Source organism: Tupaia chinensis, unplaced genomic scaffold (assembly GCF_000334495.1).
Source record: "Tupaia chinensis unplaced genomic scaffold, TupChi_1.0 Scaffold000104_1, whole genome shotgun sequence".
In the NCBI taxonomy this organism is placed as follows: domain Eukaryota; kingdom Metazoa; phylum Chordata; class Mammalia; order Scandentia; family Tupaiidae; genus Tupaia; species Tupaia belangeri.
In genome coordinates, this window is record NW_006159568.1 from 3,725,828 (window position 1) to 3,739,701 (window position 13,874).

General features: G+C 41.5%; 1 protein-coding gene across 3 annotated transcripts in view; it reads right to left on the minus strand.

Moving 5' to 3' along the window:
• The window catches only part of CLTA (clathrin light chain A), a 29,742-nt gene that overhangs the window by 6,495 nt on the left and 9,373 nt on the right, over window positions 1-13,874 (minus strand). For all 3 annotated transcript variants that reach the window (XM_027770039.1, XM_027770040.1, XM_027770041.1), the window contains exons 3-5: window positions 9,986-10,023; window positions 8,839-8,956; window positions 1,215-1,326 (exon numbers count right to left, since the gene is read on the minus strand). In XM_027770039.1, the coding sequence (XP_027625840.1) occupies window positions 1,215-1,326; window positions 8,839-8,956; window positions 9,986-10,023 (268 nt within the window). The remainder of the gene's footprint in view (window positions 1-1,214; window positions 1,327-8,838; window positions 8,957-9,985; window positions 10,024-13,874) is intronic.

The window sequence follows — 13,874 nt, forward strand, 5'->3', positions numbered from 1 at the left end:
TCTTTCCTTACAGATCTGAACTTGTATCTTCAGGTACAAGGAGACAAGAGGCCTGGACCTGCCTGTACTCCATTCTGACCACATGCTCAGACAATGGCAACCTTCACCATTGGCAACTCAACACCAGATTAGAGAGCAGTCTCACCACCCATGCCACAGAACTTAAAGTAGAATGTGGAAGGCACCCCTCAAGGCTGCATGTGAAGGAGGAAGGTGGCCAGGATAGGGTTTGAGCCTGGCTGCAGGCAGCAGAATGATGACCAAAAGGAGCCAGCTGAGGGCTGCTGTATGAAGACAGACTCCATCTGTTCTGTCACGGATGCCCCACAATGGTATGGGCTGGGTGGCAAAGCAGTTCCTTTTTTCCCAGCAGATTTCCATCTAACAGAGCTGACAGTGACAGGGCACTTAACCCAGCCTACTTCCTGCCTCTGAGGACAAGAACCTAAGGCTCTACTCTGAAAATTAAAAATACAACCAGGCCTGGTGAGGAATGTGTTTACACTGAAGTGATGGAGTGACTATTCATGTAAAGTTGGGTTCTGAACCCAGTGGAGGAAATAAAGCCAACCTGCCAACCTTAAAGGAAGCAAAGCTGATCATGTCTCTCTCTTCTTCCTGCAACTACTTACTCTGCAGTAAGACCCATTCAGAAAAGAGCATTTACAGGAATCAACTCAACATTTTAAGCACAGATAAGATCAGAGAACCGTTCTGTAGTTGGAACATCCCTAGCTACCTGATTACACAGCACGTTTCCCTGCTAACGAACACCTTTGTGAAGTGGCTTTCAGAGGGCAGGGTTATATTTACAGGATACTACATGACCAAGTCCATAATCATCTCCCAAGAAATGAGCACTGGGAATAGTTATGAAACAAACCTTTCACTTCAGGATTCCATTTTTTACACACTGTCCTAATCTATGAAATCACTCTTTTATTCACTGACACACACCATTACAAGTAATGCAAGTTAATCAAACTCTCGTTAAAGTATCAACTCACTGTAACTGGGAGCCAAAGGATAGGCTGAATTGTGCTCACAAAACCCAAGAAACTTGCAACCTCTGTGATTCAGACACCTTTTTAAAAGTTGCAAAGACACTTCATACTAGAGGAGGTAGCAGCCAGGAACCTCAACTGGATCGTGAAAAATGGACTTGATTCAATCCTGGAAAACAAGCTGTTAGGTTTGAATCACTGTAGACTGACCTGTTGTTTGCTTTTGTTTTCTGTAGCTGCTCATCCTGTCTGGCATACCACTCTTCTAGCTCCTTTATTGCCTTTTCTTTCCACTCTGCTTCTTGCTTCCGAGAATTGGCATCTTTAAGGAGAGGGAAAAGAAAGACAATGGAAATGAGATAAAGTCCAAAGTTCAGTTCACTTCATCAGTGTATTTTGGTCTCACTGAATTTATGGCCAGTGCAGCAGGTATGTGTGTCTATGTGTTAGGGGAGAACAGCAGGGAGGGGAAGATAAAATTTTATTTTTCCTGTTTGTATTACTGACTCTAGATCTCAGCAATCCTATTCCTGAGATGCAATGTGATCAAGCTACCTTTTCCCAGTTCACTGACATCTGCTTTGTCTTGTTTTGGGCAGGGGGAGAGGAGTGGGAAATACTGACTTTCCATAGCAAAAAGTCTTTTGGGGAACCAGCTGGGTTTAGATAAAGCAATGACAGATGATCCTTTAATAATTCTGTCAATATTAGTTCAGGGTGGGATATTTATGTAAATAATGCTCTTAAAAAAAAAAAAAAGTTTTCTTTCCCCCAATAGGGTAAGTTAACTTGCTAGGAAGAGAAAAAAAGTGAGAAATCACCCCTGGGGGCACGACCATGCCGCAATCCCTTCTCTTCTATTCTCCTCCTTGGATCTTGGGCACACATGCACAAGTTCCCAGCACGATTTTCAAACCACCAGGTCCGGGACTCAAACTACAGTCAGCCATGTGGGAGTCCAGCCTTAACCACCACGTTACCTGCTGGTGCCACAATATTGTAGATAACCTTTTAACTTTTCTCATGATCCCTAGCCTACACTCCAGGTTTGATAATTAATGGTTTTGGAAACAAACACAAGATGTTAAGATAGTGCTGGATGTCACATGACTGAAGCACTTCCATGAAAGAGGGAGCTATTAGGAAAATTACCAGAGGGAGAGATGATGATGTAACCAGATAATGGTCTAATATAGATTAGAGTTGAAGAGGACCACAAAACATTCATTCCTATTTAGACTGCAGCATTACTTCATAGCATAGCCAGGAAAGGCACAGTACGAAAGAAATCCACTGGAGAGAACTGCAGGGAGTAGGGGTGTGAGATCAATAGCAGTTAACCAAAGGGTCTCGAGATGAGGACGAGAAAATGCACACCTAGCATTTCCATCAGACTTGACTCCTGAACATGAAGTTTCATAGGACTAAATATGGTTTTTCCCTAAGACATTTAGTCGAGAGACATACGTTAGTATATGATGGTAGATGAAGAAATACATGTTGCAGCAGCTGTGCAATGAACACTTGAAGTTACTCTGATACTGCATTTTAAAAATGTTCTTAAGAACATCCTTCTTGGGGACCAGTGAGTGGCATGGTGGTTAAAGTACTGGACACTCCCACATGGCTGACTATGGTTCAAGTCCTGGACCTGGTGGCTTGCTTTCTCACTTTCTCTCTGTGAGTCTCTCTCTGGTCAAATTAAAATAAATGAATGAATAAATAAAATTAAATAATTCTTAAAATATTAAAAAAAAAAAAGAACATCCTTCTTGGCAGGTACTTTGCAGATGTTTCATTTAAACCTTGCAACAATCCAAGAAGGAAAACTCTAATCACATTTTTAGCATTGAGAAAAACTAAAGCTCAGAAAATGTGAGTGAATGCATCAATATTCAAACTTAGGTCTGCGGGCCTACAGGTAGCGTGGAGGTTAAGGGTGCTAGACTCCCACATGACTGACCACAGTTCGAGTCCCAGACTTTCTCATTTTCTTTCTCTCTCTCTCTGTTCCTCTCTGGTAAAATTAAAATAAGAATTAAAAAGCTAAATAAAATAATTCTTTAAAAATACAAACAAACCCAGGTCTCACTCTAAAGATCATATTTTACTTCCATTTTCATGCCACTTCCAAAGTGAGGGACAGGGTCAGCCCCTTAGCCTAGTAGTTAAGGAAGATGTATGTCACATGACTTGAATCCTAGACCTGGAGGCTAGGCCAAAGGCATGTGCATGCATGCCTAAAATCCCAAGAGAATGAAGAAATGCAGGAGAAAGAGATTAAGGTGTGACCATACCTCAAGAGAGGCTTGCTAATACTCTCTATAGTGAGTACAGATACTCTCTGGCAATTAAAAAAAAAAAACAACACACACACACACACACACACACACACACACACACAAAGGGAGGGACAGAAAGAAAAGCAAGTCTCAGAATAATCACAACCTGTGACTAGGAAGAGGCCATGAGTGATCCGGACAGTTTTAGAAGTGTAGAGCAAGGCTCCATCTGTAATTACTGTATTCAAGGAGAGATCTTTAACTGTAAGTAGCAGTTTAACAGCAGCTAAAACTCTCTCCAAGTTTCAGAATAAAATGAACTTTTCTTTGTTATCCAACTTATCAGAAGGAGAAGCATTTTACATAGTTTTCCACTGATGACTCTGAAGTATACAGAGTAACCTTATAGTATCTCTGTCCATGGAGTTAAGTGTATATGTGCAATGGAAGATGCTCTGCTGCAATGCGAGATGGTATGGGCTGATGGTGCTTTGTGGACCAGAAACGGAAAAATACCACATTAAAATGCTAGAATCTCCTTTTCTTTTTTTTGTAAAAAAAAAAAAAATAATAATAATAAGAAGAATTATTTTATTTAACTTTCATGATCCATTTATTTATTTTTTTAAATTTGACTGGAGAAGGACAGAACGAGAGCAAGCAAATCGCCAGGTCCGCGACTTAAACCGAGGTCAACAATGTGGGAGTCCAGTACCCTTAAACACACCACCTGCCGGCCCCTAGAATTTCCTTTTCAATGGTGGTAAAATCACTTCCAAAATTTAACTTTTTGGTTGAAGAATATTTTCTCTCAATGGTATTAAGGTTTTTGCTATAGGGCATGTGCGCTTGCTGGAGACTGAGAACAAAGAGGAAAAATGAGAAATCACCCCTCGTGGGGGAGGCTATGCTGCAATCCCTTCTACTCCATTCTCTGCTCAGGATTTTGGGCACGAGTGCGCACGCACGCATGCACGCACACACACACATGCCCAGCGTGAATTTCGAGTCACCAGGTCCAGGACTCAAACAATGGCCAACCATGTGGGAGTTCAGCACCTTAACCACAATACCACCTGCTGGCCCCTCTCAAAGTATTATAATGATATTTAGATGTTTTTATTACAGGGACCAGCAGATGGCATGATGATGGTTATGTTGCTGTAGTCCCACATAATCGAAGTGGTTCAAGTCCTGGACCTGCCAGCTTAAAATGCACCAGGCATGTATGCACATGCCTGAAGTCCCAAGAAGAGAATGGAGAAGGGATTGTAGCATGGCTAATTTCTCAGTCTGTCTCTCCAGCGAGCACATGCGCCCTACAGCAAAAATCTCTTTACAGGGGTCAGCAGGTGGTGTGGTAGTTAAGTGCTCTGGACTCCCACATGACCAACCACAGTTCTTGTCCCAGACCTGGCAGCTTGCTTTCTCGCTTTCTCACTTTCTCTCTCTCCAGCCCACTCACACTGCCGTCTCTGGTCAAATTAAAAAATAACATGAACATTTATCTGTGAAAAATTAATCTTTTTTAAAATAAAAACGGTGACCATCTATCTGTATAGATTATAGCTGGTATACAAGACAATACACTTAAATTGTCTTCTGGCTTTTATAAGTTTTAGAACCACTACTGGCAATTTAAGTTCAGAATTTTTGGGCCAGCCTCATAGCCTAGTGGTTAAGGGAGCAGGATCCCAAGTAGCCAATTTTGGTTTAAATCCCACCCCAATGGCTTGAAAAACATGCCAGGCATATGCACGAGCCAGCCCCAAACCCCAAAGGGATAGAGAAATGGAGAAGGTATTGCGGCATGACATCCTATGGGGGGGTACTTTCTTCCCATCTCTTCTGGTGAGTGCACATGCCCTTTTGCAACTAAAAAAAAAAAAAAAAAAGAAAAAATTAATTCTGGGGCCAGTAAGGTGGTATAGTGGTTAAGGCACTGGACTCCCACATGGTTAACCAGTTCAAGTCCTGGACCCGGCGGCTTACTTTCTCACTTTCTCTCTAACTCTCTCTGGTCAGATTAAAAATAATAATAATAATAAATAAAATTAAACAATTATTAAAACCAAAACAACAACAAAAGGATTCTAAATCCTTCAATGCTCAGCTCAACAGAACAAAGATCCAAACTTGAATGTAATCTCTGAGTCTGCGAGGGAGCAGTGTGAGGGAAGGGTAAAGAGCCCTCTGAGAGCAAGGCACACCAACAGGCGCCGGCTTTGCTGGACACTCACGTTATTGTTCACAGAAAAGAAAATCATTTGAGAATGCATCAAGCAGTGATTACAAACCACTGACATGGGTTCTTTATATTTAGTTTCTCATGCTTTCTCCTAGCACTTGCAAGGAAGAAAGATGAGACTGAAGAAAAATACCTTGTCACAGACCAACTGAATTCAACTGAATTACAATGCAAGGCCAAATGTTATGGAAACAACTTCATGGAGTATTCCTGAAGTACCCAATTTAATCACTGAAAAAAAGAAAATGAAACTTTTCTAGACACCAAAATGGCTCTGTACAGAGAAGAAAATTTTTGCTCAACTTTAGATAAAAGAAAATAGAAAGTTGGGTTCTGTAACATGAAAAATACTCCAACAGTACTAATAACAACTATGTCTTGCCTCTAGTCCTACTCAAAAGAGACACAGAGACATCAGGTGGTACAGAGATTAAAGTAGCTGGATACCACATAGTCAACTCTGTAGTTTGAGTCTCAGATCCAACAGCTTGAAAAATCTCCAGGCACATGTGTGTATGTACCCAAAATCCCAAGAGGAAAATGGATGAGAATGAAAGGACTGAAGCATAGCCATCTCCACTAGGGCATGATTTCTCACGCTCTCTCTCACAAGTGCATGCACCCTATATCATTTAAAAAACAAAACAAAACAAAAGAATGAGAAAAAAGAACAAGCAAGGACCATAAAGACTTATTTTCATCTTCCTAAAGCTGCACTATTCAATATGATAGCTACTAGCTGCACATGGCTACTTCAATTTATTAAAATTAAAGAAAATTTGAAGAGTTTCTCAGTCACACTAGCCACATGTCACTGTGATACTGGATGGAGTAAATACAGAGTAACTCCACCATCAAAGAAATCACTACTGCATAGTGTTACGTGTGCTCAAACGTCAGTATGCTCTTTGTTCTAAAAGCCATATAAATTGGATTAGAGAGAAAAAGATCTGGCACTAATCGGCTGTGTTATCTAGGTCAAGTCCCTTCCTATTTCTGTGGGTCAGTTCCCCATCTGAAAAATAAGTACTCGTGCTTTCACTAGTTCAGTGGTTTTTAAGAGAGAATACTGCTGATGTGGTAACATAGAATGTCATTATTTTGGGGAAACTACATGAAATCTTTACACTTGAAGTATGTGATGTACGTATTTTAAATCAGACCAGTCAAAAAACTTTGTGTATTCCTCATTTATATAAGGATTATACAATATGGTGAAATGTTAATTAAGGGTACACACATATTCATTTCCCTTTTTAAAAAAAAAAAAAAAATTTATTTATTTATTTATTTAAACAAACAAACTTGACCAGAAAGGAACAGAGTCACCAAGTCTGGGACTTAAACCAAGGTTGGCCATGTGGGAGTCCAGTGCTCCCAACCACCACACCACCTGCCGGCCCCCATTTTCTTTTTCTTTTTTTTTCTTAAAAATTATTTTTATTCGGGACCAGCAATGGCTATGTCGCTGGACTCCCACGTAGTCAACCATGGTCTGATTCCTGGACCCAGTGGCTTAAACTCATACCAGGAGCGTGTGCATGCATGCCCAAGATCCCAAGAGGAGAATGGAGAATGGATTGCGGTGTGGCCATCCCCAGTGGGGGGTGATTTCTTGCCTTCTGTCTCTGTTTCTCTCTTTCTGGTGAGTGCACACACCCTATAGCAAACACCTCTCAATAAAAAGAATTATTGGGAACCAGTAGTTAGCGTAATGGCTATGTCGCTGGACTCCCATGTAGTCGAACGCGGTTGCGTCCCGGACCCGGTGGCTTCAAACTCACACCGGGCGCGTGTGCGTGCGTGCCCAAGATCCTGAGAGGAGAATGGAGGAGAAGGGATTGCAGCGTGACCATCCCCCAGGGGGGTGATTTCTCGCTTTCTGTCTCCCTCTGTCTGTCTGGTGAATGCACGCGCCCTATAGCGGAAAAAAAAAAGAAAACCTCTCCAAAAAAAAAAGAAAAAAGAAAAAAATATTTTTATTTAACTTTATTTACCCATTTATTTATTTATTTGTTTAAATGTGAGCAGAGAGGGATAGAGTGAGCGAGAGAAAGTAAGAAAGCAAGCCACTAGGTCCAGGATTCAAACCCTGGATGGTCATGTGGGTGTCTATCGATCGTAACCACCACACCACCTGCCAGTCCCTTTCCTCCTTTCAACTGTTTTGCTTGACTTTTTTTTTTTTTTTTTTTTGCAGAGGGCACATAGTACTTGGCAGAGGAAGAAAGTGAGAGAGGGAGAAAGTACCTCTCAGTGCAGTGTGGTCACACCACAATCCCTTCTACTCCACTTATCCATCCTGTGTATGCACATGCACCTGGCATGTTTTTCAAGCCACTGGGTTGCAATTCAAACCTCATGGTTGGTCATGTGGCAACTGACTTCCTTAACCACTAGGCCACAGGGCTGGCCCACTATCTGACACTGTAATATGAAATTAAGAAAAGAATATAAGGTGGAGTGGACCAGCAGTTAGCATAATGGCTACATCGTTGAACTCCCATGTAGTCAACTACGGTTCGAGTCCTAGACCCAGTGGCTTAAACTCACACCGGGCACATGCCCAAGATCCTGAGGGGAGAATAGAGGAGAAGGGATTGCGGTGTGGCCATCCTCCCTGGGGAAGTGATTTTTTGCTTTGTGTCTCTCTGTCTGTCTGTCTTTCCAGCAAGTACATGCACCCTATAGCAAAACAAACAAACAAAAACTTAGGGAAAAAAAGATTCAAATACTTATTCTACCTATGATCATTGATTTTCTCATCCACCAAAATAGAAAAACTTCCCTCATATGAGTATTAGAGTTAAGAAAAACAAACTGCACATGTTTCCTAACAGACCTCATGTTACTTTAAGTCTTCAAATGATACCAAAAAAAAAAAAAGCACAAAGCACACTCATGCATACCACCTCAGATTACCCCTGAGGTCAGTAACACTTATCTTTCTTCACAGATGATGACATAGACACTGAAATAATTCAGCAATCACATGTCCACAACTGGTAAGTTAAGCCTGGGTCTTAAACCCAGTCTTTCACTTCCAACCCAGAGCTTTCTGCTTTCCCTTTGAGAGAAGAGAATGCACCAGGTGGTTCTCTGGGCTACCCAATTTCCTCACACTATGGTCCATGATTAAGTACTGCCATGGGGGTGACCTTGTGACATTTAGGCTGGAAAAGATATCCTCCCCAAACCAGACGAGGATAGTATAGCTAATTAAAGTTAAGCATAGATAACAATAAGGTTTAGGTCAACTATTCCACTGAAAACAGACACTCAAAGAGAGAAAGCAACTCCTTACCAAGGGCTTCCAAGCGTTCCGTCTGCTCTTCCCTCCATTTACGGATACTTTCAGGCTCTGATTGCAATCGGTCCACTTGTGAAATAGCTGCATAGTTGTCTGTCGGACCATTACTCTCCTTAACACAAAACACAATTTTGCTGTCAGTACCAAAAACTCCTTCCTGAAATGTGGTTCATCAACCAATTACAACTTCTGGTTACATACAACACTGGTGGCTGTCACAAAACGTTAAAAGACCACCTTAAAGTCAACAACACAGCCTTACATGCAACAGAGATATTTCAACATTACTACACTTAATCCTTACAAGTGCATCGATGAAGGAGAGTAGTCAACATCTTATAGGACCAGAGTGAGAGATAAGAAAGTTGGGGGCAGGTAATGGACTTCTTAGGAAACAGCATTATCAGTTTGTTTCCTCACTTGACACAGAGATTATGTGTGGTTTTCAAAGTAGAAAAGTATGCAGCAAACCAAGGCCTACAACCTAAGACTTCTTAATACTGCCGTACCACACAGGAAAAAAAGGTCATTTAATACCACCCTAATGAAAATATAGTTAATCCTATGAAGAGAGTCCAAAAGAAAATGTACAGATATGACAGTCACACCAGGGAAAGAAGGATAAAAATGCAGGCAAATGTGAGTCACAAGGAGTGAGGAAGTCTCTTTACAGTGGGTAGGATTTGGAAGCTAATAAATTAATAAAGGCTGCTCAAAAAGATGTTCATCTTTAGAGATTTCACCTGTTGAACTACAGAATATTACCAGGCTAACCTAACTGGACTATAAACAAAGATTTAAAAAAATAATTACTTAAAGCATTAGTAACTACTTTATTACAGTGCTTGACACAGCACACGGCACGATAATATTTAAATTAGCCATCAACATCATCATCATGAAAGGTCATTTCTTGGGACTAAAGGTGGTAACACTAGGAACAGGTCAATGGCATTTTAAAATAATGCTCTTGTAACAGTGCCATTTCTTTAAATCCTTCCACTTTGGTAAGTAACATACCAGCTACTAGTATATCCAGGAAAGTCAAAGATCTGGGGTCTCTTTCTAGGTCAGTCAATTCAATCACAGGAAAGGAAGACTCTTGGTCATTATCATTCAACATAATCAGAGTACTCTGTACCTGGTAGTATTCACCATTCATTACTCCATCAACAGCATCTGCAAGACATAAGATTTCAGTCAGTCAATCAGAGTTGGTCAGACACTGGGCCAAAAGGCTACATAGTGGAATACAGTATTGTATGCTCTAAGTACCATAAGCTACTAAATGCTATACCTAGGACTGGGCCTGTGGCCTAGTGATTAGGGGAGCCAGATCTCACACAGCAGACCACGGTATGAATCCTGGCCCTTGCAGTTTGAAAAATACACCAGGCATATATGTCTACATGCTCTAAAACCCAATAGGATGGAGAATTGGAGAAGGAATTGTGTCATAACCATGTCCCATTGGAGGGTGCTTTCTCCTCTGGTGAACCCACAAACACTATTAAAAAAAAAAAAAAAAAAGTGATGGTAGGTACTAGATTTAACAACTTCCTTTTGCATGAAATTGAGATGTGCTGAGGCCAGCAGGTGGCATGGTGGGTTGAGGCGTTGAACTCTCACATGGCCAACCACAGTGTGAGTCCCTGGATTTGGTGGCTTGCTTTCTTACTTTACCTTTCTCTCTCTCTGGTCAAATTAAATAAAAATAATAAAATAATAAATAATTCTTTAAAAAATAATAAAAAGAAAACAAGATGTGCTTATACACAAATGACTTCACCAAGATGTGGCCAAATCGGTCCCTAACCTCCTGAGTCCAAAAGTATCTGAGATTCTATTTTCTGGCTTAGAGCAATTACAAATCAAAGCCTGGCAGATGAGTCTCAAACAGCCAACAGTGCTTCTCTATGAAAGTTCTGGAAAAAGTTAAGAAAAAGCATGGCCTGGAATCATTCACAGTGAGCAGAAACATGCAGCTTCTTATTTAAACAATGTGTTTTCTAAGGGTTATGCCTCTCTATCCTATACCTGGAGTACGTTTTGCACACAAAGATCTACAATTCAGAATTCTTGTTAATTTCTCTCGTCTACATGGAATTAGTCCTAAACAAGTAAGACTTGAGGATGCCAAATTAAGTCAGAGCTTTCAAGGATTTAAGTTACAAAAATTCAAAATATGATACAGCTGATTCTATGTATCAGTGGGTTTCACAGGCTTCGATTCAACCAAATACAGATGAAAATACTAAAAAAAAAATCAGCTGCATCTGTCCTGAATTATTTTTCTGGTTATTATGTCCCAAATGAAACAGTACAATTTACATAGCATTTATACTGTATTAGTATTACAAGTAATCTAGAGATGATTTAATGTACACAGGAGGATGTGCACAGGTTACCTCCCAACTCTATTGTTTTACAAGGAGGAGCTTCAAAAAGTTCATGGAAAATAAATCTTAAAAACTAAATGCATGAAATTAAAAAAAAAAAATTCGGAGGCAAAATAAACTTGTATGTTAACTCCATTTTCTATGAACTTCCTGAAGTCCCCTCTTAAAATGCACCCACGAATTTTTGTATCTGCATTGGGTTCTAAAACCAATTCCCCACTGATACTGAAAGACGACTAAATCATCAGTCTTTTGACATAGTTAACTAGTCTAGAGCTAAATCTAAAAATAACCTCCTACATAGTATAAAATGATGGTCTATGAGCCGAACATATTTTATTTACTTACTCATTAACTTATTTATTTGTAATAATGTACAAGTACTTGCTGGGGCAGGTGAGAAAGCACCCCCGAGACAGGATGACCACACCACAATCTCTTTTTTTTTTTTTGGAGAGGTTTTTGCTATAGGGCGCGTGCGCTCGCCAGACAGACAGAGAGACAGAAAGCGAGAAATCACCCCCCGGGGGGATGGCCACGCCGCAATCCCTTCTCCTCCAGTCTCCTCTCGGGATCTTGGGCACGCACGCACACGCACCTGGCGTGAGTTTTAAGCCACTGGGTCCAGGGCGCGAATCACGGTCGACTATGTGGGAGTCCAGCAACATAGCCATTACGCCAACTGCTGGTCCCACCACAATCTCTTTTCTTCCATTCTCCTCTCAGGATTTTGGGCAGGCATACATATGCACTCAGCAAATTTTTCAAGTCATCAGGTCTGGGACTAGAACCACGCAGTCAGCCATGTGGGATCCAGTCATCCATCACCAGCTGGCCCCAAACATATTTTATTTAAAATACAAAATAAAGGGGCTAGCAGGTGGCATGGCAGCTAAAACACTGGACTCCCACATGGCTGACCACAGTTCAAGTCCCAGACTTAGTGGCTTGCCTTCTCACTTCCTCTCTGGCGAGTGCATGTGCCATATAGCAAATTTTAAAATACAGTAATAATAACAAATACATAAAATTAAACAAGTAACTCTTTTGAAAACTACAAAGTATTAAGTCATAAAACTTAAAAAACAAAAAAAAAAAAAAAAAAAAAAACACCCCCAAAACAGGATTTCAGGGACAGCAGGTGATATAGTGGTTAAGGTTCTGGATTCCCCCATGGCCAACTGGGCCAAGTTCTAGACCTGGTGGCTTGCTCTCTGACTTTCCCTTTCTCTTTCTTTGTTTTCCTCTGGTCAGTACACATGTCCTGTAGCAAATTTTAAAATATAATAATGATAATAATAATGATGATGATAACGATGACAAAATTAAATATATAATTCTTAAAAACAAGACTGCCAGAGTTTTTTAAATGGTGGGAGAGAGGGAAGCAGTCAAACAGAAGACCTAGCAACACTGGGCCTGGCCTATACTCCTGAACTGGCAATAACTGTCTGGAACCAAGGGTAAGATTTTTTTTTTTGAGAGGTTTTCGCTATAGGGCTCGTGCGCTCGCCAGACAGACAGAGAGAGACATAGAGACAGAAAGCGAGAAATCACCCCCCAGGGCGGATGGTCACACCACAATCCCTTCTCTTCCATTCTCCTCTCGGGATCTTGGGCACGCACGCACATGCGACCGGCTTGAGTTCCAAGCCACTGGGACCGGAACGCGAACTGCGGTCGACTACATGAGAGTCCAGCGACATAGCCATTACGCTAACTGCTGGTTCCCCCGAGGGTAAGTATTTGGGTGGCATATGCTCTGATCAGCTTTCTAGTCTCTCTGGTCCCACTGCCTTTCTTTTTAAGACTCATTCTATGTCTCACTAATTCAGCTACCTGGTTGGTCCCCAATAAGCATGAGTTCCTAACCCATATCCTGACCCAATATTCCCCTCAAAAGGGGGGTCTGACAGGCCTGCAGGCTGTCCCTGTGGAACAGCTGCTCTGAATCCCCTTCCAAGTTTGTTTATTTCTATGACAGAGACAGTCAGTCACCCCTAAACAGAGTCTTCACACCATGATCTACTCCAGTCTCAGCTGGCCTGCACCACAGGCACATGTGCCTGATGTGCTCAGGGAGATCCTGGGATGTGAACTCAAGATCTTTCCCATGTGGGTTCAGTTACATCACCACTGTGCCACTGCCTAGCCCTCTGCTATCTCTTGAAAGTCACAGTGTAGTGGGAACCAGCAGTTAGCATAATGGCTACGTCGCTGGACTCCCACATAGTCGACCGCGGTTCGCGTCCCGGACCTGGTGGCTTAAAACTCACGCTGGGTGCGTGTGCGTGCGTGCCCAGGATCCCAAGAGGAGAATGGAGGAGAAGGGACTGCGGCGTGACCATCCCCCCTGGGGGATGATTTCTCGCTTTCTGTCTCTATGTCTCTGTCTGTCTGGCGAGCGCATGCACCCTATAGAGAAAATCTCTCCATAAAAAAAAGTCACAGTGTAGTCACCACCAATATAAATTTTCACCTACTTACCCTATTGTTTACTGGTTGGCCATATTTACTACCTAAGACTTCTATTATTTTATCCTAAATTTTCCAAACTTCAATGACTGTCTTGTTGCATGGAGTGGGAGAGGGAAAAGAAAAGATGAACTTAAGTGATACAAGAAACCCAGG